Below are 27,195 nucleotides of genomic sequence, written 5' to 3'. Positions count from 1 at the left end.
TGAGGTAGGTCTGTATTTCAGCTTTTATAAATTTGCCTTCTGCTTTATGCACCCACAAGTTTAAAATCCTGGTACCTCAGAGATAATTTTGCATATGTGTGAAGAAAAAAAACCATCAGTGCAAACATCCATTCCAGTAAATTTGAAGTAACTGTTAAAGTCAAACAGCTGCTGATTGTCCAAAAGAAGAAATATCATTTCAAGGCAGAGGGAAGAGAGTCTACACTCACATGTCAAAAAAGAATTCGGGGATCTTTTCCAACAACAGTGTTATGACAGCAGGCTAGAAGAAAGGCAAAAGGACAGTGTTAGGATGATGATTTACTGCTTGTGCTGCAGCATTGCCACGAAACCTGATCTTTCTCAACAGATTAAATATGCAGAGAATAAAACACTCAAAAGGACTAACACAAATATTTCCTGTATAAGAAATCTCTTGCCAAATGAGAGAAAGGAGGCATACAGCCTGGAAAGAGAAACCCAGAAATGCTGAGGGCGATATAAACTATCCACATTATCTAACAGAATCAGGGCATAGGGGCAGGATACGCAATTCCCCTGGAAACATCCTTCTCAGACCCAGCTGAGTTGCTTTTCACTACACAGGAATCTAAAGCATCAACTTTAGACAAGTTTGAAAACAAGGCCCACATGCTTTTGCCATTCCCTCTGCAGGTCTAATTTCCTCCTCTCCCTGCCCCCCCAGTCCTTAATCATGGCCCAAATGCAATTCCAAAAATGTATTTAAGAGAAGAACTCTTAAAACATTTTAATTATAAGAGGATTTAAACCCACAGCTGCTCAGATTTCCCACGCCTTGGCAAGATATCTGTCAACTTCAACTCCATATACCTCTTGATGCAACTTGCATACAATTTAACAGACCCTGTTCTTGCCAGCAAGTTGCTCAGCATCTTGCCCATTTTTAAACACTTCCAAGGTTCAAATTCCTCCAATAATGGAGTTTCAATCACCTCTCTAGCCTACCTGTTCTAGCACTTAAAGGAAACATTCTCCACAGTGGAAATGGTTATATACTATCACAATTTCCCGTGGCTGACCTAAGCTGTCATATCTTGTCCTGCCCCCATTCACCTTTGAGAAGAATCTATTTTCTCTACACTGGGCAACTATATATCTGAAGACCACAAAATACCCCTTAATCTTCTATTTTTAAAACTGAACAAACCCAGTTCCCTCTGTCTCTTCTTGCATGCCATGTGCTCTGTGCCCTGAGCATATTTGTATCAGACACTATTCCAGGTGCAGCCTCATCTGCCTCACAAGTTCTATTAATCCTCCACTTGAGAAAGCAGAAGAATCCCTAAACACCACCATTGTAAAGAGCAAACTAAGGTGCCCATACCTGTAAGATCTTAATTCCCAGAAGCAGTTTAATGAGGCTGTCACAATACAAGTGTCGAGTCCTGCAAGATGAAAGATTTCACCACAGTTGCAATAAAAACATAGAATTACAGAATGGTTAGGGTTGGAAAGGACCTTAAGATCATCTAGTTCCAATCCCTGCCATGGGCAGGGACACCTCACACTAGACCACGACACCCAATGCAAAACACATTTGGAGAACAGGCTGTAGCTCTTCCCACTGCTGCTTCTTTAAAAAGAAGCAATAGTGGGAAAGTTTTGGTAACAGACACACACACACAAATTTAAAACTGCACTTCAGCTCTCAACAAGCTTACTCTTTACAAGACTAATGTGAGATGGAAATGCAAAAGTCTCTGTGGTCAAGCTGCCTCTCCTGGAAAAATTGTCATAAACCAGTTGACCTTCACCAGCCTTGTCAAATTGTTTTTCCCCTGCGGAATTTGGTTCTTGCCATAAAATGCCACAGAGCCCAACACATGCCACAGGCAGCCGGTAAATTCCATGACTTACCACTAAACTTACTGCTGCTGAGGAGCAGTGTATTACACTAGCCACTTCTGCATAAGAAACAAGTCTCGTGTATCAGCTGGAGCTATGGCCTTTCCCTGCACTCTGCTTAATGTTACATGGCATTTAACTAGAGACTGACTGAAGGGGAAGACTAGAGGCTCTGACTGAAGGGGAAGACGAAACACATGTTCTCTGACCTTGACCCCTCGGTCTGTATGGGAGAACAGGGCAAGAGACAGTTCTTGAACTGGTTTCTGTCCTTGATGTGAGATTCCAAACCACTGATAAATTGCTTCACAACCTGCAACGCACAGAGAAGTTATCCACTTTCTGCAAAGACGCCCCCATCAACTCCTGTGGTTTAGGAGCAGATGATGAGGACAGGGAAGAGCTAGCCAGGGAACTGCAACAGATGGAAACAGTGCTGGAAGGAATGCTGGATAATAAATGAACTCTAGTCTAAACCATTTCCAAAAGGAAACACCAATTATTCCACAAAATAACTCTAAAGCAACAGTCTTACATTTTACTTTCATTTAAAAGAGCTTTGCCTATCTGCCTGTTCAGCTGAGACAGCAACATTTTGTGTGGCAAGAGCTGCACCCAAAAAGCATTTGCAGTCAATCACTGGCCTCAAGATTTTCACACTGGGCTTGTTGACTGGAGAGGGGTACCACACTGATGGTTTTAATGCTGCCAGCTCCAAGCCAACACAAAACCAAACACAGCTTCCACTAGAAAGTTAAGTAAGTGATTTTTCTTTCTTAAGAGTCTCTGACTATTGAATGATATTGCCAATGAATTACTTTGACAGGGCATGGTGGTGGAAGTGTGCAAAACCAATCTTGGAGCATTCAGCTGAGATAATTTTCTGCTTAGTAGCTGGTACAGTGCTGTGCTTTGGCTTTAGTCTGAGAATAAGTTGATATTATATTGATATAAGATGTTTTAGTTGTTGCTGAGTGGTGCATACACAGAGTCAAGGACTTTTCTGCTCCTCACCCCACCCCACAAGCAAGCAGGCTGGGGCTGCAACAAGCTGGGAGGGGACATGGCCAGGACAGCTGATCCCAACTGGCCAAGGGGACATTCCAGACCATATGGCATCATGCTCAGAACACAAACTGGGGGGAAAGCTGGCTAGAGGCTGCTGCTCAGGAACTGACTCACATCAGTTGGTGGGTCGTGAGCGGCTGCATTGTGCATCACTTGCTTTGTATGTTCTAATTTTTTAATCGTTATTATTTTGCTTCCCATTTTTGTTCTATTAAGCTGTCTTTATCTCAACCCAAGAATTTTAGCTTTTTTTTTTCCCCCTCCAATTCTCTCCCTGATCTCACTGGGGTAGGGAGTGAGCGAGTGGCTGTGTGCTCTTTCGCTACCTGTCAGGTTAAACCACAAGCACACACACCAAGGCTGGTTTAGCAGAGGCACAGGCTGGTCATCTCTTTCTGACTATTCAGACCTAACAGCTGAGATGAGACAGAATGGGAACAAAAGACTGGAACAGCAACACTGAGAGAATTAGAGAACCTGGACCACAGAAACGCAAGATAAGCTGCTGTGCTCTATGTTTTTGTATGGGACTAGCATGAACAGGCAGCTGCATTTGCACCTTTTGCTACACAGCAAGCAGCTTTAAAGCTGGCTCCTGCCAAAGCATAGTCTGTTACTCACGCCTGGGTAGGCTGGGTGCTTCTCCAGGGCCAGACAGAGCTTCTTCTGGAAAGTCATTTGATCCACAGCTAAGGAGAATGTTTAAAAAGAAAATAAAGAACCAGACCATACAACATCCTAACAACAGCCACGCTGAGTACAAGCTCTCAAAAACCCACCCGCCAACACTTCTGCATTTGCTCTACTGAGCAGTCCAGTTAGCAAAAGCCTGAATGGCATCACCACTTGTGCTTGTTGCAGTCTGTCTTGAGAGTAGCTCATAGCACTAAAAAGGCTTAATATACAAATTCCTGAGGGCCTTGTCCAAGCTGAAAGGCAACGACATGTTTGTTTTCCTGTTTCAGAGCTCCTGCCTTTGTAACTCAATACTCATCACAGATGCAGTCTAATCTTATTTCATATACCTCCAATAATCTTTCAGCAGTCTTTTTACTTTGCATGTATACATCCAAAAAGCTGCCATGAGTTAAACTCGTACCTATTTCATTCTGTCCCTCCCCAACTTTCAGTACAATTCCTGATGTTCTAATGAGCTCTTCAAAAATTCCCTCAGTCTCCACTCTATCAGGGGCAGAAATCCGCGACTTCTTTGTTTCTGAGAAAACAAGATAGGTGACATCAAATATCAAATCAGAATAACAAGGACCCTTCAAATAAACAGCTAATTCAAAATTAACCCAATGCACAGACCATGTAAAGCAATTTTCCCTGCAGCATGACACCAGAAAGGAACATTTCTTACCCCTTTTTTGTGATCCATAATCAAAGACAGCTAAGATACACCTGCAGTGGCCTACTCCCATGTGAGACATACCCACCAACAGATTATGAGCACATACTTTCCTCTGGCCTGAAAAGCACAAATTTGATTTAGGTTCTCCCACCTGACCCCTCTCTTGGGTATCAACCCATCTGCTAAAGCTCCAGCTACAGAGAGAGGTAATCGTGGTTTGATTTACAGACATCATTTTTGATCAGATGTGATTTCTCTGCAGACTCTGAAGGCAGTGAAGCTCAAGATAGGAAACAATGAGCAAAGTATGAAAACAGTGGGACTAAGAAAAGATGCAGCACTGCTTTTAGTGGTTTATTGTGATTTTTTTCTTCAAGGCGTTTAAAAAAACCAACAGTGTCATTAACAATTAGCATCACCAAAACTGCCATTTTGGCCTTCTCCCTGCCTGGGAGACACTGCCTCTCCCAGCGGGTCTCCACTCCCCATAAGATGATACCTGAGCACCTACTCGGCGGATCTGCGTTGCTGTTCTCTCCAGAAGTCTCAGCTTTCAACAGCTTCCTTTTTGACACCATGGTAGCAAAACCTTTGCTGTTGCCTATAAAAATGCAGGAAAAAGACAAATGAGCAAAAGAGACATGACTTTAACTCATATTTTTGTAAGCAAATCTAGAATATGTCAGTGCATAGCAAAGGGAGATGCTCCAGAAATTGAAATTGCTCACAGAAAGGCAGATTGCCTGGTTAACCAATACTGCATCAAATTATTCTGCTGCAGAGGCTGAGATTTTAGAGTTTGTTAGGTTTAAACAGTGTAATATGTCACTTTTTCTAAAATTCAGCTCCTCATAAAACAAGGCATGGCTCTGAACAGCAACATGGCCTTCGCCTGCCCAGCCACGCTGACCCCGTGTTCCGCACCAACCCCAAGGAGAGCTCTGTCAGCACGGACCTCCCCTGACCTGCCCTCTTCAGGTGGGTGTCAGCGGTTAAAAAGAAATAATAAACCCTGGCTCACCTTTAAAACTGAAAAGAAAACGCACGATGAGCCTCCAGCAGCTGTTCGGGGCCCGAGGAGCAGACAGGCGGGCCAGGGACGAGCGGAGCGCTTCGCTCTTTACCGTGCCTGTGCCCAAACACCTGGCGGTTTCGGTGTTTACCGCAGAGCGGGGCGCCCCCAGGGCAGGACGGGGCACGCCGAGGCTCAGCCACCCTCAGCCCGTCACGGCGGGTTCTGCGGGAGAGGCCTCCGCCCGCGGAGCGCTACCCTCGGCGGGACGCGCCGAGCGAAGCCGGCTCGCTGACGAGACCAGCCCGCGCTTCCCGCCACCGCCACCCAGTGACGTCCATTCCGGCGGCGGCGGAAGGGCTGGTCCCGGAAGTGGAAGCGGCGCCGGGGCCTGTGGCGGGCGGCCCGGTGTCGGCCGGAGCCGGGCCCAGCGGCGGTACCGGCAGGATGAGCGAGCCCGAGCTGCTGCTGGACTCCAACATCCGGCTGTGGGTGGTGCTGCCCATCGTCTTCATCACCTTCTTCGTGGGCATGATCCGGCACTACGTGTCCATCCTCCTCCAGAGCGACAAGCGGCTCACGCAGGAGCAGGTGTCCGACAGGTCAGCGCCGCCGCCGGGCCCCTGCCCCTGCCTCTGTGCCCCGGCCCGGCGCGGTGTCCCGGGGACGGCAGCGTTGGGCCCGGCCCGCTCCTGCGGCCGCGCCGCTAACGCGACCTGTCTCTTTTCCAGCCAAGTCCTGATCCGGAGCAGAGTCCTTCGGGAAAATGGAAAATACATTCCCAAACAGGTAGGAGCGGCGCGAGTGGCTTCGTGCTTCGCGAAGAGGGTAGCTCGGAGGCGCGCAGCCGCGGCAGCGCAGGGCCATGGTTCGAGGTGTGCTCGCGTATCCCATGGGATCAGCCGGCCCGGCTGGGGCTCCCCCGGCCCGGGAGCGTCTGGAAGTGCAGCCGGGAGCAGATGCTCCAGGAGATACGGTCACAAGACCACTGCACATGTCCTTTCCCTGATACTGATGTTAGCTTCCACTACTCCGTGTTTTAACTGAATGCTACAATGAAATCTGTATCTAATCCATCATGTTTAGTGTCTGCCAACAGATACATAGGGATTTAATAAAAGCTTGGGATAATGAGCTTGTCGTACAATGTCAGCTGTAGCGTTTGCTGAACTAAAATTCAGTTGCTTGTCTTGGCTCAGTTGCTGCCATATATCTATATTGTAAAATCCAGAAGTGACCTTGAGGGAATGAAGATGACCAAAGTACCAGTATCAGTGCTGAACCAGTAAGAACTTTGCACAAAGCACTAAGAGCTCTTTAATTAATGTAGATGCTTAATTAAATAATTCTTAGAATTATCTTCATTTAGAATTATCTTAATTTTAGAAAGGCAGAGAGCTGGTGCTCTGGAGCCAGGGGAACAGAAGTGAGCAGCTTTAGAGATACTGGCAGTGAAGTACCTCCCCAAGAAAGATGGATGTGTTGCAAAAGAGCTCATAAGATGTCTGCATGTCTGAACAAGACATAATGCTTCTGTCCTCTCATTTCTTCTGGTGTTTTCAGTCTTTCCTGACCCGGAAATATTTTTTTAATAACCCAGAGGATGGATTTTTTAAGAAAACGAAAAGAAAGGTAGTGCCTCCTTCACCAATGACAGGTACGTTAAGGTACCATCAATGCTGCCAGGCAGAAAAACTCTTCACTTTCTGCCAAGGCAGGAAGGTGAATCAACTTTGCAAAGAGCTCTGGGGATGTGAGGGAGAGGGTGGGACTGTGCTGCTGGGTTTTGGGGAGGAGGAGGGAGCGAGATCCCTCTCTTTGGTAGCAACTTGTCACTTCATTTTGCTTAATTTCAACCTCCAGCTGCCTGCAGCATTTCATGAGACCACAAGTACCTCAGTGTTGCCAGAAATGGAACGTCCTGCTCTCACTTGTGTCCTTATGTCACCTTTTTGCGCCAGCAGGACCTTCTCTAAACTGTTGTAGAACTTATTAACTGATGTTAGTAAGTTCTCTGAACTTATTAATGTGGCCAAAGACCTCATCAGCATATTAGCTAGATAGTTCATTGTCCCTTTTTTAGCTAAATCAGCTCACAGAGGGGTCAAGCAAGTTCAGCGATCTGGCACAAGGGATGGGGTCAGACATGGCAGAAAACACACCATCCTATTGCAAGCAGCAGCCACCAGGGACAGGACTGTTACCTCTCACGCAGTTTCTTAATTAAAATAGTTGACCTGGGTGAAGTAATGTCTTGTTTCCCTTTATTGTGATACACTGCTACCACACATCAAATCTGTGATTGCAGATCCAACCATGCTGACAGATATGATGAAAGGGAATGTAACCAACGTTCTGCCTATGATCCTCATCGGTGGTTGGATCAACATGACATTTTCAGGATTTGTCACAAGTAAGTGTCTGGAATAACATGTGTGTGGTGTGCTTCTGATGATGATCTCGAGGGTCTGGGCTGTATCAGAGATTTGTGTCTCCACCTGAAAGCAGTCAACTGGAAGCAGCATGAATATGGCTTGTGGCACTGCCACTATTCACGCCATGAGATGCACTGATTTGCTTGCCCCATAGCAAAGGAGGGAAGAGAGTTTTCAGAGTACTGACCACAGTCACCAAGAAAACAGCTCGTGTATTCGGGAACAAATGTAGCCACAAACCCAGTATTTAAATTTACTAAAACGGCCTAAACTTCAACTCGATGCAGTAGATTTTCCTCTGAACCTGTCTAGGGAGTTGGTTACTGTGTAATGCAGGGTGTACACATAAAAAATACTTGCTTAAATGGACAGTTCTGGGGTTTTTTTTCTAACTGTTTATGTGGTTATCTTTTTCCTTAACAAAAGACATTCTCCTGAAACACTACCTGTGAGGGTTTGGTCATCAGATTCAGTTTCAAAAAGTCTTTTCATACTCAAATACAGAGCTAGAGTTTTTTCGAAAGTACCTGTTAGCCTGATGTATTCTGAATGCAATGCATACAATACTAGATTTAATAAAAGCACTGTCTGCTTGCTTTGCCATTTGCTTTGCAATTGTGTAGTGTCACTTTGTGAAACTGGGCTCTTTTCATCCTGCAGCAAAAGTCCCATTTCCTCTGACACTGCGTTTTAAGCCAATGTTGCAGCAGGGAATTGAGCTGCTCACTTTAGATGCGTCCTGGTAAGCCATGTCCTCAGCAAGCAAGGTCAAACCATCACTTGGAAAATTCTGAATGTGTTAATAACCCTTGAATGGTCTGTGCATGCTTCTGGAATGAGGTCACAAGCCAGCTTTGAGCTGAAATCAACCATGCTTGTTCTGATTTATCAGGGTGAGCTCTGCTTCATGGTACTTCTTGAATGTGTTTGGACTCAGAAGCATTTATACTCTCATCCTGGGCCAAGATAATGGTAAGGCACCATCATTTCTGTGGAAGAGCTGCTTTTCCTTCCATGGGATGACTTCTGAGGGAGGCTGGGGAAGCATTTCTAAATTTCCAGCCAAAAAGCTCTTGAAAGCCTCTCGCACTTCTGTGAGGTTACTCTCAGGTTATGGCCAGGTTTGACATCACCTGCAGCAGGTATCCAAATCTTCTGTACCAGCTGCTGGCAAACTGCTCATGAACTTCCATGGTAATTGACCCATGCTTTCCTTCCCATCAAATCCATGTGCAGAAATTTTGCTCTCAGGCTTGCTTTTAGTTCTAGCAAGTTTTAAGGAAAGACAGAAAGATTTTTTCATGCTAAATGTAGGGCTAGGATATGTTTCTGGGCATATTGGGAATGTGGAAGACCATGTTTTCCTCAATTTGTCTGCATATTTAAGATGAATTTAGCTGAGATGTAGGGGGTGGGAACAAGATGTCTTGTGAGAACTCTTTCTGGCACATTAGTATTGTATTCTGTGCATTTCCGCAACTTCCTAGTCTATAGCTGGAAACCAGCCTGGTGGCACTGTGCTCCAAGAAATGCTGTTTAAATGACAAAAAAGATCAGCCTCTCATTTCTCATTTGTCTCTTGCAGCTGCAGATCAGTCCAGGGTGATGCAAGAACAAATGACAGGGGCAGCAATGGCCATGCCAGCAGATACTAACAAAGCATTCAAGGTACTGTACTCCCACCTGCATTCCCACTTGCTGTGAACTTACAGGATGGTAGGCTGTATGTAACTTGGCCTCTTCCTGTGTCAAGTAAGGGAAGTGCTCTGGATTGCTGTTCCTAAAATTAGAGCTTGCCGTGGGTCTGGCAGAGCCCTAATACCCTGAAGTAAACCTGATCATTCCTGATGCAAAAGCTGAATTCATGTGCCACCATCTGCTTTTGCAGAGGAAGATTTTTTCATTTCCCTTGAGGTCTAGTTCCAAAGCAGAAGCTGACTCCCAAAAAGTTGTGTGGAAAATGAGTAGCAGGGGACATCATTCTCATATTTAGGATGAAATTCTGTTCTTGGGTCTTGGGCTGCTGTGAAGACCTGGCATAACGAATGGAGCTCTGCAGCTCCAGGGAGAGTGCTGGTTGGAGAACAGTCTCATGAAGCACATCAAGTCAGGGATCAGTTGCAAAATATTTGACATGTAACTGGTTTTTATCAAATGTCTCTGAACTAAAGAATTAGCCACAAAGCACTCGAGCCTCCAGAACAGAACTGACTGTTTCTAGAGGCAGTTGTTTTAAAAGAAATGGACAATTCCAGGTAAGAGGGTTTTCAAAAAGCAGATAATGTAGTTTTTGTAATTACTATGATGGATTGACCAACTATCTCATACTCAATTAAGCATAAAACACTGATTTCAAGGAGTTGACAGGATTGACGGGCTTTTAATAGAACTTGGGTTTTGTTGCAGTTTTTAGGGTAAGCACTGCTTTGTGTAGTTCTTGTGTAACTACTGTAACAGTGTGTTGCTTTCCTTTCTCTGCCTCTGGTTTTTGTCAACGCAGACGGAATGGGAAGCTTTAGAATTGACTGATCATCAGTGGGCCTTAGAAGATGTAGAAGAGGAGCTCATGGCAAAAGACCTCCATTTCGAAGGCATGTTTAAGGAAGAACTTCAGACCTCCATCTTCTGAATTTGAGAATATGCTTTTGTCTCTTCTTGTAAAAGTAATTTGAAAAGAAATCTCTTACTTAAAACTACATAATGTATTTTAGAAAGGCTGAGAATAAAACAAAACATGTTCAGAACTGCAGTTACCTCACTTTGATTTGAGCCCCAGGACTAAGTATGTTGTATTTAAGCCAAAGGCTCTTGGTGTGGGTTCTAGCTGGGATTCTCTTTCTCTTCCTGGGAAATGTATGCTGGAGAAAAGATCTAACATTTCTAACAAGAACAAGCTTGCTTAAGGAACTTAAAACTTCATGAGACTGAAAAAGTACAAAAGTACAACTAAATGTTTCTGGTTTTAACTTCTTAAACAAAGGCATAGCTAGGTATTGTTTGCTTTTGAACATCAACATCATCGTGTTAGCAATTCAAAACTGACCTGGTGACAAAGTAACACATCTTCAACAGCAGCACGAGGATTCGCTTTCTGAAAGCAGTGGTTGGCCTTCCTCTGTGTACTCTCTTTCCTGTTGCAATAATAATTGGGGTTTGAAGCTTTCTCAGAAGAAAACAAAAGCAAGAGGGAGATACTCATCACTTGCTCACAGCAAAGCACAGGACAGTTCACCTTCCTCTCGTATCTGAGCCTGCACCCAGTGCTGCAAAATCCTAGCTGCTTTCACCTGCCCTGCTCAACCTGCTGGTGGACACACAGGCAACTTCTGGCCCCGTCTTTGCTGCTTTCAGTCCTGGGCAGGGCAGCTCCTCAGAGGACTCTGGGCAGCAGAGAGCCAGAGATGGCATTTCTGTACAGAGGAAGCAAACACATAGGCTATCTCCCCACTAATTTAATCCCTCCCAAGTCCATTTACAGGCACCTTCTACACAGAGCCCCTCCTGCCTGCCAGGATGTACACCCAGCAAGGGTGCCTGGCTGTTCCCTGTGGTCCCTGTTCAGTTATTTGCTGTGGCAGGTGGAGAAAACAAATACCTCAGTTTAAGCCTCCTGCATCTTCCTGGGACTGTAGAGAACAGAAAGCAACTTTTCCTAGCTTGTTCTTCCCCAGGAGCTCCTCAGATCTCTCTGCCCCAGGCGAGAGTCCTAACCTGGGGAAATGCTTAAACAGAAGCTCTTTCATACTCTTTGGCTGCTATTTTCCCCAACCTCTTTGTTCTGAGCCCTTTTTTGAGGGGTAGAATTGCACACCCTCTTCAAAGCAGGAGCTGAGCCAGGACTGAGACACAGTCTGTTTTCTGTTCTTACCAAATTCATCTCCCCTCTGAACAGGAGCCTTAGCTCAGAGATGTTCTTTTCTGCCTCAAAGACCTCTTTCCTGAATGCTCATAACCATTTCTCTGACAACACAAGTCATGTTTTCAGATTATTTCTCCCTCCCTTTTGCAACGGGAATTTCATTTCATTTCATGCCCTCAGCATTCTCGCATAAACTGTTCTGCACCGACACAACACCCCAACACCTCCTGTCTGAGAGGTGCCACTTTGCTTCCCCTTTGTCCCATGATGGGTTTCATGCCACTGTGTGGAGGTCAGCATTCCATAGCAATGCTTACCATCTGCTGTTCTACATTACAACACTTCAAACCCTCTCTGAGGCTCCAACCATTATCAGGCTGCTATGTCAGTGGAGCTTTAATTGAGTTTGAACAATACGTTGCATTTAGCCTCAATTTATTGGTTCTGTGACACAGCCTGATATCCCTGGAGAAAATGGACAGAAGGCAGGCATGGCTTCCCCCCAAGATCTGCAGAGGAAGAAGAATGACATGGAAGCTGCAGCCAAGGCTGCACAGTGTCACAGAAAGGCAAGGGGAGGCTTTGCTACAGCACCAGTTATCAGCAACACAGCACCACAGGTGAGAAAAGCCAATCCTCAAGTGAGCATGAACTCTAAGGTGTACAGAGCAGTGCAGGCAGCATCTGCCTTTCTCCCAAATCCCCCCTGGCAGAGCAGGAGAGGTTGGTTCCACAGGCCTCACCCTCCCCCAGCCAGAAGAGCTCCTGCAGCACCAGGCACCTCCCAACCAGCACTCTCAGGTCACACAATGGAAGCTGAAAATACAACACAACCCAGTTTCAGTGCAAACCACTCTTTAATTTTCCTCTTTGTACAATAGAGCCAGCCACTTACAAAGTGCTAGTCTAAAAAACAGGTCTGGTATTACAGCACACACACACCAGCCAAAGCCCACCAGCTCAAGGGCAGAGAAAGTAAGAGCTGGGCCACTTTTTCTGCAGTACAACAGTCTGTTCAGCATCTGGGCATCAAGGATTTATCCCCACTGATGTGTTTGTTGGTATCAGCACAGGTGGGGACATAAGGATAAGAACAAAGGCTATTTCAGATTAGGTTCTCTTTTAAAAAGGTCTTTTACTCCCCTCCCTTTCCTCTCCCCATTTTGGAATGCCCATGTGATTTTCTTTCAGGGTTAAAACGAACAAAAACATGCTGATCAGAGTAATTCAGTGCAGCGCTACAGCTTAAAAATTGCTTTTTGGATGCTCCCCTCAGTAACATGTTAAAAAACAAAAACAAACACAGAAACACAATATGAAGAGTTGTAAAAATCCCAAAAACCACCCCCAAACCTGAACAGCAGAAGCAATGAAGCAATTCTGACCTCAAAATTAAAATTTCAATGCTTTAAAAGCAAAATTCCACAGAAGAGGATCACAACACTAGCGTGCCAGCTAGAGGCAGCCCTCCTCTCACCCCCCAGTGCCCCAGCCAGGGGCTGCTCAGTGCCCTCCTCCCTTCCCATCGCTCAAAGCAGAACACAGCAGTAGCTGGCCGGGCTTTGCTCAGCTGCAGCACAGCAGAGGTGCAGGGACAGGCACACAACAACTTCCTACGGGGCTTGTCACCAAGAGCTGCAGAAAAGGGAGCTGAGCTGAAATACTGGGAGTTAAACGGATGACTGCTGTTCCACTGACCATCAGAAGATCACTGTCAGCAAAGAAGCCATAGGGACTGTGCACAGAGGATTGAGTGGCACCAAGCATGCATTTTTGGGGAAAAAAGCAGGGCAGTAGCCTGTCTTAGCCTTTTGTTCTGTCAATGCACTTGGCTCTAAGAATGAAAAACCCTCCTGTTTGGTTCACCACCTTGGGCAAGATCTTTCCCTGAAAAACACAGACTAAAGCTCTAAATTCTTCCTATTTCTCACATTGAAGACCAGTTCTCCACTGAGGACTGACCTGATCTAGTGCTCACCAGAGATCCTCATTCAAGAAGAAAGCTGGACTTGAGTCCTGCAAGTAACAAGATGGTAAAGGAGGACAGAGGGAAGAGCATCTGTCAGTTGCACCGAAAGGATGGAGCAGAACTATTGAACAGCTGAGGGAAAGGGAGACCTCGGACAGAACCATCACAGCTACAGCCTCACAGAAGATGATGGGGATGCAGGATCTAAAGGGTAGTGCTCAAGGAAGGAAAAGAAAGGCTGAACGAGCAGTCAAAAAAGAACCAAAAGCCACAAGAGAAAAGGCTGAAAACTCATACAATTCATTGCACTGGGCTGTCATCCTCAGAGGTGACAGCTCTGGGGACAAAGTGTTGAGCTTTGCTGGAGAAAAAGCTCCAAGGAGTCACATAAATGAGCAAAGGAGGATAAAAATGCTGCCACTGCACAAATTGTAGCAGAAGTGGTAGAGGCAGAAAGTGCTTACAGAGCAGCCTGGAAGCAAGGGGTGTAGGAGACTGATGGAGAGGAGAAGTTGCCAAACCACAAAAGATGACATTTTCTCTGCAGAATGGGAGCCAGAGCAGCTGTGTCCTGCGTCACTGTGCACATCAGCCTGCACACAGGCCATACCATAGGCAGGTACGATCTGCTTCCAGCAAAGTTTGCTACATTACAGGATTCAGTGTTCACACAAAAGAGGCAGTCAAAACTGCCCAGAAAAGCCTTAGATGTATCAGTGAAGGGACACAAGAAAGAGAAACATTTGCTGCTTTGCAAGGTGACCAAGGTACAATGGCAGAGACTGCAACAGACAGGCCAGATGTACAGAGATTGGAACTGAGCTTCCAGGCAGGGTGCAGCAAACCCCCGACACCGGCAGGGCCCAGCACCAACACCAGAGCCAGCAGGAAACCCCCACAGCGATTCACAGAATCATACCCCCTGTACTGCTCCCCAGGCCCTCACAAGGCTCAGCTGTGAGCTGGCCTTCAGCTCAGGCTGTGCTCTCCCAAGCCCAGCTGCAATCCTCAGCCACAGCCCCAGCTCAGCCCTGACCCCTGCCTCTAGCCACACAGCTCAGCCAGATTTTAAGAACAACTTTATTGAAGCTCCAATATATATTATTTTTGGCCTCTAAATACCCAAGTGCCAGCACCTATTCCTGGCTCTCCAGTGCTACTCTGCAACCCCCAGCACTCAATCTCTCAGTGCTAGATTTTCTGCTTGACTCCTACAAGAAGGAAGAAAAAATTTCAGGTGCCTCAGGCATGGCTTTAGAAGAGCAACCGCTAATATGGTGGCTGAGTGCTGGACGTGATGCCTAGTTGGTGTCCATGCCGTCATACTCTTCTTGGGGAGGAGATGGGGCAGTATGTTCCTCACTGCTTCGGCGCTGATAAAACAGCACATACGCAGCTTTTGTCTACCAAACAAAGAAGAAAACCACCTGAAACAACCCACACAACCTGGCTGGAAACATAAAGCCCAAAGTGGAGAACCACACTTTGAGCACAAACTCAAGATTGGCCTCAAGCCAAATACTCACCACTATTTGGTCTTCTGAAGCCATCGATACACTGCTGTCATCAAAGTAGTACCACTTGTCATTCACTTTGTTCTTTGCGTAGGCAGTGTCTGTCAGGAGAAGAAACTGCAGCTCAGTGCTCCGGGGAGGACCGGCAGGTAATGCTGCGCCAGCTGCGCTGCTTGAGACTCAAACTGACTGTGCATGGGAGGTCAGCAGCCAGCTTTGACATTAACTACCCCAAACCTAGCTCATCAACACACACATCTTCTAGAACATGTTAGCCGGTCCATCAAATCTAGAACCATGTTCCACATGCCAGACTGATCCCTGATAGTGGAGACACAGGGCAAAGAAACAGGAAAGAAATTGAAATGTTTTGTTCATCCCCTTTGAGCCAGAGCTTTCCCAAGCAGTTTAAGACTCTGCATTTTCACATTTTTCACAAGAAAGAGAAGTTTTCTGTTGATGATGGATCTGATCTAGTGCTTGCAAGATTCCTGACTCAAGAAGGAAGCTGGATTAAAGTTCTACAAAGTCTCTTCCAACAAAGACTTCTGTAACCGATCTCCAATCTCAAACCACATCCCCCTTGAGCTAATGCTATCCTACAGTGACATACACTTAACAAGTTATGCACATACACTGCCAAATGGATGAGGTTCATCATCCTCTCATAGTAAACCACTTCATGACAAGCATACCCTCTGCTCTGTCTTCCTGGCCTAAGCACAATTGCTGCTCATCAGACCTCGCCTCACCACCACTGAGGAACCTGGCAAGCTCCTGCTTGGCTGAAGGCAATCTCTGCTCTGAAGCTGTGACACTGCACCCACACTGGACAAGCAGCTGCCCGCTGGCATGCTTAAGAGCAAGAAGCTGAGTCTTGGAGCCGAGTTGACAGATTACACTGAAGATTCTCCCCAGCACTCTCCAGTCAAGCTCCTTTCCACAATTTCACATTTGGCATTGAAAAAAACCTTGACTCCACTCTTATACTGGGGAATACCATCACACACTCTAATGATTACTATAACCAAGGTTCCACAGGCACCAAAGTCAGACCTTGGGCAGCTGCAGACTACACAAACTGGCCAGCTGCTCCGCAAATCCTAACGGGAAGGACGCAACCTTCAAATACAGAACACAGATAAGTTTTGTCTAGACATCCTTGGTGAGGGCTCCTGCAAGTCTCCAATGCACAGAGCTCTCCCATGACCCCTCTGCCTGCATTTCCTGTATGCAAAGAACACAGAAGCAGTTACTCACAGTGGCCCACTCCCATGGCTCCATAGTGATTGGAAACTGCAATGAGGTCGTAGACATACGAGCCTGCTCTTGGGTCGCAGACAAACTCAGACATGTTTAAACCCCTGAAACAAAATCCAAAAGTATCAGTACACCCGTAACCAGTGCTTTCTAAAAAGTGATGCACGACACCAGTGAAACTCTACAAGGCAGGCCACATGGGTAGAGAAGGGCTGCACTCTGCTGGTCTACAGTCAGATATTATTAGTGTAAAGACAAAACATGTTAGCCCTCCCACACAGGGCAGGTCCTGATAAACATATCAAGTGCTGCTAAAAGATTCAGAGGGAGGTGCTGAATAAAATACAGTTCAGAGTGTCCCCGCGTAGGCATGAAAAGTGAGACAGGAGTAGTAAGGAATACACTTCATCCTGCAGCAGGATGCTGACAAGCAGCAGCAGAGAAATGAGGCAGGCTTTCATCTTGTACTTGTGCAATCCTCAGTATAAGTGCAGCTCTGCCCAATAAATTTGCTCTCTAGAAGTTCTTTCGGTTCAGCAGAATCACACAGTTTTAACCTAATTTCAGAAGAAACAGTACCTGCTGGCACGTAGTGTTCTTTGAGATGTGTATAACTGATTAATGTTAACAAAAAGCAAAAAACCAACCAACTCAGCTCATGCCTGCTGTCCTGCAGTTGAAACCCAGAACATAGAGCTGTTCCAGTTACAGCTTTAATAACAAGCACACCCACCAGTATCACCAGGAGATTTCTCTTGACCATGCTCTTCCTATCTTGAGGGAAGAATCCTACCTGATAGGGAATTCCACAACAGTGTCAAGTTTATCCCTCCAGTATCTGCTGTATGAGAAGCGTTTTAAATGCACTACCAAAATCCTGGGCAAAGACCACAAATCAAACTTCTTTGTGGCCTGTTGATGTTTCTTACAGTTAGGGCAGTACCTGTGGAAGCAGTAACAAACAAGGAAGTGAATGACTACATTAAATGAAAAGCTTCTGGCCTCCCATTAAGAAACGCCTCAACAGCACAGCAGTCCTGCAAATAAAAGAAGGGTTTAAAGGTCCCACTGCTAATTATTATCTCCTGACCCAGCTCAAACAGGTAACAGTTGCAAATACATCTATAGCATGCAATTGGAAATTAATAATAAACTATCACCTACAAGTTATTTTCTTACACAGCTAGCAAGCAACATCCAAAGACCTCCTGCACACACAGTAATCACATTTTGGTCACTTAGGATCTGTGGGTCAGGACTGGTTCAAGCTAGAAACAAATAATAGGGGATTAAACCTTAAGGTAGCCACATGCTTTGACCCTTTATTACCCCAGATGCTTCTTCTGACACTGTCTGGAAGACAGATGTATGCTGAGGAATTAAAAACTGCCTCATCTTTGGAAGCTACATGCCCACTGCCACTTTTTTTTTTTTTTTAATGAAGGCAGGAAACAAATGCTTTTTATTAACCCACATCTGCAGCTTATGGAGTCAGTGACTTAACAGAACTGACAGACTTCTCACAGGTGAAGACAAAAGGACAGACCTGGGAAATTATTGGATTCCCATGGCAAATAATGTGGCATTTTACAATAAACCTGCCAGGCAGATAGAAGCTCTTACCATGGGTCATGTTCACCAAGTGTTTCCATTGTAGTGAAGAGCTCTATGCAGTCTCTGAGGGCTACCACAGCTTTCTTCTTCTGTGGCTGTAACATACTTCCATGTTTTTCAAATGCCTAGTGAAAGAGAGGCATGCTTTCAATTCCATGTAGTCTTTAATCCTTGACATCACGGAAAGGAACACGCTCACCTTCACTGTGCTGCCTAATTTCTGCGCGCCCCCCCCTCCCCCTTCCCTACCCACACAATCATCTCAAGCTGCCAAATACTAGTTTTTGTGGTACAAACAGTCCATAAGAGTAATACAGTGTGTCCTTACTTCAAAGTTGGTGGATTTGGGGTCTGGTTTGCTGGGTTTTTTTTTCTTTTTGCAAAACAGTAGCAACAAATTATTGTTACAAAGCACGATCCACAGAACCCTTGCATAAAGAACACTGAGCTTTCTATCAGGCTCTATGAACTTGGCTTCAGGTTTCTTTTGAGTTTTGGGGGTTTGGCTGGTTTGGTTTGTTGAGTGCACTATGAACTAGACTACTCAGCTTTGAAATTAAAATGTCTTCTTTTCAGAACACACTGGAAACACATCAGCAGTTACAGAGCTATACATCTTGTCACTAAAAGACTTTAAGTAAACATATCTCATGCTGGTGACTCCAATTTTTATTAAGAGAGCTACACCTACACGTCATCATTTACTGTCATCTTTTAAGTACCATGCACGTTTACATACAGATTATTTATGAATAGAGCATACTACAACCTGTGCTTCCTGTTCATCAAAAAGTAGCCTCCGTGTATCAGAATCCCAGTCAATAGCAAGTGCAGAAAAAGCTACAAGAAAAAAAAAACACAAACATTTATTGCAAAGGCATAAAGAGAAGGAAGGGGAAAAAAAAAAAAAGACAGCAAGACAATAATTACCATTTAATTTTAAGGTTTTTCCTTCTACAATGGAGTTTATCTCAGAGGTCCCAGAGGAATTCACAAGGCTAAAAGTGAAATGCTGCTTCTTGCAAGGCTGCAAGTCTCTCGCTGACTCAACCTGCATACAACCCTCAGAGTGGCAGGGATCAGCTTCTGCCAGCTTGTCCTTGCCTTCCTCTCCGCCATCCTGATGCTCCATCTCTTCAATGTCACCTGGCAAAATTTAAAACAAGCACAGTATTCAAGAGCTTCAGGGAAAGTTTAGACTGACACCTCACCTGGACAGCTGCTCACATGAGCCTGTTACAACACAGACTGATTACTCAGAAAGAAATGAAAAGACACACGGAAAAAGAAATCAGTGCTTGCCAACCACATCTGAAGCTGGTTTTTTCTTCCTTTAGCAGATGCCAGGCAACACGCTGGACTTTACATCCTAGTACCAGACGTGATGGAGAGTGCTCAGTTCACATTAGGTTTAACAATCACACCTTCTGAGAGCATACCCTAATAAACATCCCAAGAGAGAATCAGCAAGGTTGCAGTCGGGTGTCTTTACAGAAGTAAATGTGTAAATCCCCAGGAAAGCTATTTCCATTTTTTGGGAAAAATGGGCAGATTCTTTACCCCCATTTAAAATTTCCCATGTAACTTGTCCCAGTTGTTACTCACAGTAGCACAAGTGAATCATTTCAAAGAGGAAAATGAAACATGCATTTGCAATCAGCATTAAAAGCCTCCTTTTAAGCATCTAACCTAGGAATGAGACCTCGTATTTCTTGGGCCATGAACAGAAAACAGCATTTCCACTTTATTTCGCTAGAACTTGCCTTTGTGACTTAACAGGCCAGTTTTCATCGTGCCAAAGGGCATTATTAGGAAAGGAGTTGCCTCTAGAGAGAACACATAATAGGAAGCAAGGACTTCCCCCATGTTGGTCAAGATGAATGCACACCACACCTTGTTCTCCTGCTGCTGCTTACGCACATCTGATCTCACTTGGAAGGAAAATGGTCTACAGGAATTCTCATCATACCATACAGTCATCCTATGCAATAGTGTGGTTGAATCATTGTGAAAGAACAATCTGCTGGGGCTTAAGTCAAATACACACAGTACAACCCAAATGCTCATAAAAAGCTGCAAGCGCTGAAAAGCTTCCAGCCAATGTTGAAAGAACTTTACCTTCAACCACACCATTTGAGCCATTGCAGGTTCCTTTGTCTGTGCAGGGGGTAGAGTATTCTTCTGCCAAAGGGAGTTTCACATAGCGGCTAAACAAAGAGGGAATATGTTTATCACACAATCATACTAAAGCTGTTCATCAGAACAACAGCACCCCCTCTCCATCATCAACCTGTGCTGCCCAATCCCCCTCAGCAAACCAGAACCCATCCTATACAGCACCATTAACAGACCAAGAGCTCTCAGAATGAGTCTAACAAGAATAATTCAGCAAATCGCTGTTCTCAACTGCTTGTTCCAAATTTTACTGGCAGTAGATGGAAAAGGCAAAAGTAAGTTATGGTGGCCCCATTCGAGAGCCCTGAAAACGTGGTCCGAGTTCTGCTCTTGGAACACTAAGCAGATAGCTTCCCTTGTGACTGCCACTAGCATATCTTCCAGCCTGCTTTTACAGAGTCCCAGAAACAGGACCTTGAAATGTCCCTGGGGCCTCCAGACACTAATGCAATGCAAATCCTGGTTTATACACAACACAAATCAAGGAAAATTCTTCCCGTTACCAAGGATGCAGTAATCCTGTTACAGTGTAATTGAATAAGCGACCACCAGAACTTTGCGTAGGATTCAAAGGTACAGACATGACTTACCTGATCTGCTCCAAAACCACACTGTACAGGTGATCCACAGTGAGCTTATGTTTCGGCACTGATATGAGCAGTGGCTGACCAAAGAGCACAGTCCCTGAAGTATTGCTGGATTGCCTCATTGTCTTCTCCCGAAAGTAAACCGAGAGAGTAACATACTCTGAGCTGTCCTCACTTGGCTTGCAAACTTCATACCTGTTTGAAAGACAGGTATTTCCACAGGTTATTTCCACTGCCAAGAAGCACAGCAGGTAGAACCAACATGAACTCAATCTAACAAGTCTCTCCACTAGGTCCTCCTGAGAAGGACAAAAAGGGTTGTACTCTGTCTTTGTGCTAGAGAAGTTTCCTGAACATTCCCCACAGCTCAGAATGACATAGGACACAAACTTGCCACCTTCCCTCTGTCTTTATCCCTAATTCACACCTCTGCTGCCACTTACCTCTCAAGACACTACCCTGACAACTACATGTTGCTTCAGCCAGATCCCAGCATGAGTGAAGAATACTAAATGCACTTTGAAATCCCGCAGACAGCGTTTGTTCCCTCTGGAAAAACAAACCCTCTTGACATCTTGAGTCTTGCATTCTCCCAGCTTCTCGTACAGCTAATGGCCTGAGCACACATCACTGAGCAACCAGTGCTTCAGAAAACTAAGTTTGGAAACTTCTGCTTCACAGAAAAATGCAAGGACCGTAAACACACACACACAAAAACCAAACCAACATTCTGGAAGAAAACCAACAGCTCTGGAGAACAGTGAGGAGACTGAGACAGCCTGTGCTACTGGGCAAAATGGCAAATGAGATATTTGCAGATGTCAGGGTCAAAAGAAACCACGTGGTCCAACACTATCACAGTGTTCACTTCAGGGCTACTCATCACAAAAGATTCATTTTCGGGAATGCCAAGTCACACTGCTCTTTAATTTGGCGAGTCACCTGTCCCAGACTTATCTTAGAAACTGAAAGAAAAAGGAAGATTTCAGGAAAGATGTCACTACGCACAACGATCAAGATCACAATCACGTATCTGAAGGTACCAACTCTTAACAGCTCTCTTACATTAAATAAGCCATTTCCCTTCTCTCAAGAGCCAAAAAACATTTTAATTCCAGTGTTCAAAATGCCCTTGTAGAGCAGGGAGAAGAACAAATTTCAGACTTGTAGTTCCACTCCATCCTACTTAAACACAAAGGGGTCCCAGCTGGGGGCTTGTACTGAGTCAGTAGAGTACACAAAGAAAAATATCCTTCCAGAGAGTCCCAGCCCACCAAGAGCATCAGAGATCAGTCAGCATTAAGACAGTCCACCACAAATGGCTGTTGAGGTTTTCTAGGCTGTCAATGCTGTTCAACTGGACACCAGCAATGGATACAGTCCACACTTTCTAGTTTCCTGAGAAACAGCACCACAAAGACATGAGTTATTTTACTTAGCACTATTTAAACAACAAACGACCATACTTGGTCCCAGAATATCACCTACAATGAACCCCAGGTCCTAATGAGACTGCTATAGAACACATCAGTACACAATAAGCACATGTTCCTTGACATTCTTGTGACTGCCTCTCACACCACCTACACTGTGCTCCACAAGCAGTAATAAACACCAGCCCCCATCTATACTCCACCCTCATGTGCCTGGATGAAGCCCTGTCCATGTGATGGAACAGAAAGAAAAAGCTCAGTATTACCCATAGGCAGGTGTCACCCGTCACAAGCAGCCAGCATACTGTACACTCTGCAAAAGAGCATCTCACACACTTCTCACTGAAATGTAACAAATTTGGTTACTCAAATGCCCCTCTACCCACTCCACCTCAGAACAGCTTTTACATACTAGTATTAAGAGGCAGAAGTATCAGAATCAGGATCTGTCATTTTCCGAATCTCTTGAGCAACAGTCATCTGTTCTAAGAAAAAAATAAACCTAAGACACTTTATAGTTTAAGGAGGGATATAGATCTAATACTGGGAATTACTGGATAATGCACTGTAATTCTGTACCTTACAGCTTAATGGAAATAATAGAACATAAAGGTGATGCTTCACCAGACTACACAACATGGTTTTAGATGTCAGTCATTAGCTCAGCTGCTACCACACTGCTGGATATTGGCTCCTTGCCTTTATCATTCATGACAACTCTGAAAAGACTCTGAAAACTGCTAAGCAATAGGGTAAGACTTGACCTGTCTTCATCAGCATTATGAAGGCTTCAGGTCTGTGGTTATAATCCAGAAAGGAGGCAGAGAGCAATGAAGTACATAACTTCCATTCCCTCACAAACTAAAGTTAAGCAAGTGCACAGGAGCATGAAAAGCTACAGAAAGACAAGGCAGAGCTACACGAAAACTACAGGCACTGAAAGCAAAAAATACTCTGAGCTGAACACGAGGCTGTTATATATGTTGCATGCTATTGAAAACATTCCACCCACGTGCTGAGATCTATGATAGATTTCTTCAGTTGGAAAACACTATGTGGATAAGTCAGTCTGTAGCAACAACTAATAAAAGTAGTATGTTTTGTAAGAGAACAGAGAAGTGTAGAAAATGCCACTGCGGAAGCTGACACACAGATCCATCTGAACAGGATTACCACTGCACACCAACCCAGAGGTGCTGCTGTGAAATTACAATAGGTTCAGAAGCTGACAACAAGAATGAACAGAGGACTGGAAAAAAACTGGGTGAAAATGCTGCATGTATTTCTCATCTCTTCTAGGAAGCAGAAATATTCCTAATTTCTTTACTTTCTTTTACAATACCAGAACACACACAACAAGTAAACTAGGAGATAAGAAAAAAAAATGCAAATGTAACTTCTTCAGACAACAGGTTGTTTGTCCCATAGAATTCAGTCACAGGATTTTGCCAGTCTTACATAAAAGCAACGTAAAAAAGGATGAGGGAATTCAACCAGCAAGATTTTTGAAAAGCTTATAAAATACAAGCTCATTTTGGAAAGGACACGAATTATTTCAAACAAGAAAACACCAATTCCAGCAAGCGAGAACAAACTTCCTATATCATTCTACAACAAGGTCTCACACATCTAAAACCTTCCATACAAAACTACTGGACTAGCTGGTTTGCTGACTTAGTTAAGTTCAGTAATTGTTGTAGCCTCAGTCACGTTAACAAACCTGACATTTCTGCAGCCAGTCATGGTTTTTCAAGACCATGAACTCATCTAAACAATATACAGCATGTTGTAAGAGAAGGCAGAAAACATGGTACATATGGCAAACTAAATATGTCTTGTTCAACTATGCACACTTTTATAGGTTAAAGGTGACCTGCAAATCAATTTGTGAAACTTTTATCAATGCAAACAATACATATTATATGCCCCATTAGCCAGGCTAAGAGAACAGGGGTATCTACTTTATCCGTCCAAACATTTTTCTTCTTAGGCCTTCAGAACTAAGAAGAAATACAGGGAGTGATACCCTTGAAGTGGGCTGTGGAGTTTGTTTTTGAGTGGTGCTTACCTGACCCCTTGTAGGCCGGCTCCGAGCTCCAGCAGGATCCCTGGGTGATGTGACATCACCAGTATGGTGCATGGGAGGGTGTTACATTGGAGCGGGAGCCGGAGGTCCTAGTGGGGCTGGGCTTCCCAGAACCTAAGAGAAAGAAATAGTAAGCATTTTGGTTATGTGCTGAATGCTGTTCTCTGCTTAGCCTGGAGAATGAGAGCATTCAGCACAAACACTGAGCTAACGGCATCAAATTGATTTGCAGACCACCTTTATGGAAGTGACTTCCTGACCATTTGCCACAGATCTCCCTGTCCTTTCCTGGAAACAACATGCCTTGAGAGGAACATTTACAACGCTGTGAGAAGTGGGCTAGTCCCACTGTTCTTTGGCTGCGCTGCGCCTACACATAGTGCCAGTGATCTTGCTTCAAGTCTTATATCAAAAACCCCCTTGTTGCTGCAAGCATCACGTCTCTTCTCTGATGCTAAATATTAACACATCTTGTATCAGGACTACACTACGTTTTGCAAGCCTGTCACAATGAGAAATGGATGAATCCAAAGCCTCATGAAAGAACAGGCTTGGAGAATTCTAGCCCCAAATTCTCCCCCCTTTCAGGTGATGTAGAGAAGAAAATGTATAGTTTTGTCTTTTTGTGTAAAACGAGTCAGGTTCATTTTGGGATACATCTGAGAGCTGAAGTCACTTAAGAAGCCCAGTAATATTCACATTTCTTCTTTTTGAAATTTTACTATCAGAGAGCACAAAAGGCAAGGTAATACACCATGAGAATTGATAAGCCAGCAACTGAGCAGCTGAAAGGGAAAATATATCTTAGCCATCCAGGGCAGACTTCCCCCCCCTTTCCCCCAAATTACTCTGTAGTCAATTTATGTTCCAAATGGAGCCTAGTTCTCACCCCACCTCCCCAGGATTCAGCACCTCCCACCACTTGGGACATAACAATTCACAATGTCTCAAGAGGTCCAAGGTGCCTTGCAAAAATCACAGAAGGCTGAACATGTCTTCCCTCATATCCTTATGGTGAAAACTGGAACAAAAATACAGCTTTTCTAACCACTGAAATCACCTAAAAAAGGTGCCATGTTCTATACACCCCAAGTATTGCACGTTTCACGAATACTCATCTGTAGCACTACAATACCTGTGCCTGCAGACCATGTCCTCTGCCAAGCACATAAAAGAAAAACAGTAAAGCACATTCCAACTATGCTACTCCTACTGCAACCTGTTGTGTGAGTTCCTGCTCAGTGACATTTACAACTGAAGCAGTATTCTGCTCAGTAATCAAGCAATACAGAGCCCTAAATCTAAAGTTGAGACTTAACAAACATTGGTGTCAAAAGGAAGACAACAGTACCAAAGTACTGACTATTTTTTTTTTTTAATCACATCTCTACTGGGGCACAGATCTTCTACAGAATTAGATTCTTCCTTCAATTTTGAATTGAGATGTGTTACTAGCTGGCTATAGCATGCAATACTCCAAAATCAGAAGTCTGTCGAACCAACGGGGATATTGTCATATGCAGGCCCAGCTCTGGCTATAGCTTTCAACAAAGCAAAGCTGGAGAAATACTGCACGAGATTGACCATTATATTTAAATTTTTCAGTCCTCAGACAACTTAAGGTGGTGCCAAGCAACATACAGAAGCCAAGAACTGAGAGTTTAAGTTACTTCAAGACCCTAAAGCTTCAGAACCATTGAAGCAACTCATTTCTGTTACAGAAGACAGTCACCTAGCTGATCACAGTTGGAAGATCTGCTGGACTCCAAGCAAAGTCCTGTTTAGAGGGCGACAAGGAGAGCAAGGAACAATGGAACAATTTGATGGCAGCTGTTCATGAAACCAGAGCCCGGAGGGCCTTGTAGCTCCCCCATCACCACACACTCATTCTTTGCGTTTTCAGACTAGCAAACAACCACAGATGATTACTGACACAACCTTGGTTTGCTTCCCAGCAGAAGGGAAGAGAACTTTTCAAATGAGGAAACTTTTACACCATTAACATTATTTAAACACTTGCAGGAGGCATGGAAGGATGCTGGCTTCAGTTTATCACAGCTTCTCCCAAATTCTCTAAGTGTGGCTGTCAAGAAGGAACACATGAGAAGACCTGTGAGACACCCAAATGACAAGACTAGCCACCAAAATCTGTCAGGAAAACACCTCAAAATCAATAGGACCTACTGACAAGTGTGCAATATTAAAATGTAAGTTTGGGGAATGTATACGTAAGAAACCTATTTCTGGATATACTGTACTGATTTAACCCGATTTTTAATTGCTTACTTCTTTGCACTTCATTTTCTATCCAGTAAAAGAAACCTTGTGTCTAACTTCAATTACCTAAAATAAGTAGTGACATTTACATATTAGTTTGCCAACAGGGAAGTCTTGCCACTGGACATTACTGGAAAATAAGAACAGATGATCAGTATATAAAAGGGATGGGATCAATAAAAGATGAATTAGGGAAGAGTTCAAGTACATGAGACAGTGAATACTATGCTAATTTAAATACAAGAGATGTTTTGATTCTAGAAAACACCTCATTTAAATACAAACTATTAACTAATGGTCGTCACTCATAACCCAGGTTGCCTATTATATATCAACTTTAAATACATCTTGTTAACATTTAGTACTGAAGAACACACCCTGCAAAAAGTATCACAACTACCAGAGATCCCTGTCCAGTTTGATACCTCTTACTCAGCTTTGCTGCACTGTGAGCACAAGATCCTGAAATGATGCTGTTTTCCTAATGGATTTGTAACATAAGTAATGCTATTAAACACATCATCTTTTCAGTAACCTCTATTCTCCTAGAATAGAAGCTGATACATTCCAGTCTTACTATGCAAAGCAATGAAGTGATTCAAACAAATCTTAGGAAAATTTATGTTTTCAAAACATTGTAGGCAAGCAGCTTCCAAAGGGTTCCT

At 44.3% G+C, this 27,195-nt stretch overlaps 3 protein-coding genes across 12 annotated transcripts in view; 1 reads left to right on the top strand and 2 right to left on the bottom strand.

Moving 5' to 3' along the window:
• The window catches only part of FANCD2 (FA complementation group D2), a 40,659-nt gene extending 34,997 nt beyond the window's left edge, over positions 1–5,662 (bottom strand). The window contains exons 1-7 of one of the 3 annotated variants that reach the window (XM_030501952.1): positions 5,331–5,662; positions 4,809–4,910; positions 4,055–4,171; positions 3,577–3,644; positions 2,097–2,200; positions 1,367–1,427; positions 231–283 (exon numbers count right to left, since the gene is read on the bottom strand). In XM_030501952.1, the coding sequence (XP_030357812.1) occupies positions 231–283; positions 1,367–1,427; positions 2,097–2,200; positions 3,577–3,644; positions 4,055–4,171; positions 4,809–4,887 (482 nt within the window). In that variant the 5' untranslated portion in view covers positions 4,888–4,910; positions 5,331–5,662. Of the gene's footprint in view, positions 1–230; positions 284–1,366; positions 1,428–2,096; positions 2,201–3,576; positions 3,645–4,054; positions 4,172–4,808; positions 5,196–5,330 lie in introns of those variants that run through there. The other 2 variants (XM_030501950.1, XM_030501951.1) reach the window with 2 other exon arrangements.
• EMC3 (ER membrane protein complex subunit 3) lies at positions 5,660–10,505 on the top strand. Its single transcript, XM_030501956.2, has 8 exons — positions 5,660–5,923; positions 6,053–6,110; positions 6,885–6,978; positions 7,630–7,734; positions 8,417–8,498; positions 8,649–8,728; positions 9,342–9,424; positions 10,257–10,505. Exons 1-8 carry the CDS (start codon positions 5,769–5,771, stop codon positions 10,383–10,385), a joined length of 786 nt encoding a protein of 261 aa, XP_030357816.1. The 5' UTR covers positions 5,660–5,768; the 3' UTR covers positions 10,386–10,505.
• Positions 10,506–12,453: 1,948 nt separating this feature from the next.
• Positions 12,454–27,195, bottom strand: part of USP4 (ubiquitin specific peptidase 4) — a 38,722-nt gene continuing 23,980 nt past the window's right edge. For 3 of the 8 annotated variants that reach the window (XM_030501392.1, XM_030501394.1, XM_030501393.1), the window contains 9 exons: positions 20,738–20,929; positions 20,091–20,179; positions 18,903–19,118; positions 18,742–18,812; positions 17,982–18,097; positions 17,152–17,301; positions 16,359–16,462; positions 15,111–15,199; positions 12,454–14,987 (listed from right to left, as the gene is read on the bottom strand). In XM_030501392.1, coding sequence (XP_030357252.1) covers positions 14,886–14,987; positions 15,111–15,199; positions 16,359–16,462; positions 17,152–17,301; positions 17,982–18,097; positions 18,742–18,812; positions 18,903–19,118; positions 20,091–20,179; positions 20,738–20,929 — 1,129 coding nt within the window. In that variant the 3' untranslated portion in view covers positions 12,454–14,885. Of the gene's footprint in view, positions 14,988–15,110; positions 15,200–16,358; positions 16,463–17,009; positions 17,302–17,981; positions 18,098–18,741; positions 18,813–18,902; positions 19,119–20,090; positions 20,180–20,737; positions 20,930–24,249; positions 24,368–24,873; positions 27,021–27,195 lie in introns of those variants that run through there. The other 5 variants (XR_003993727.1, XM_030501395.1, XM_030501397.1 and 2 more) reach the window with 5 other exon arrangements.

This window comes from Strigops habroptila, chromosome 11, assembly GCF_004027225.2.
Source record: "Strigops habroptila isolate Jane chromosome 11, bStrHab1.2.pri, whole genome shotgun sequence".
NCBI lineage: Eukaryota > Metazoa > Chordata > Aves > Psittaciformes > Psittacidae > Strigops > Strigops habroptila.
Note: the sequence above shows the minus strand (reverse complement) of the source record. Positions and strands in the feature narration are given on the sequence as shown.

Coding starts and splice junctions, on each gene's coding strand:
- EMC3 (XM_030501956.2), top strand. CDS start 5,769: ATGAGCGAGCCCGAGCTGCTGCTGGACTCCAACATCCGGCTGTGGGTG. Junction 8,499..8,648: donor CTCACTTTAGATGCGTCCTG/GTAAGCCATGTC, acceptor CTGATTTATCAG/GGTGAGCTCTGCTTCATGGT. Junction 8,729..9,341: donor CATCCTGGGCCAAGATAATG/GTAAGGCACCAT, acceptor TGTCTCTTGCAG/CTGCAGATCAGTCCAGGGTG.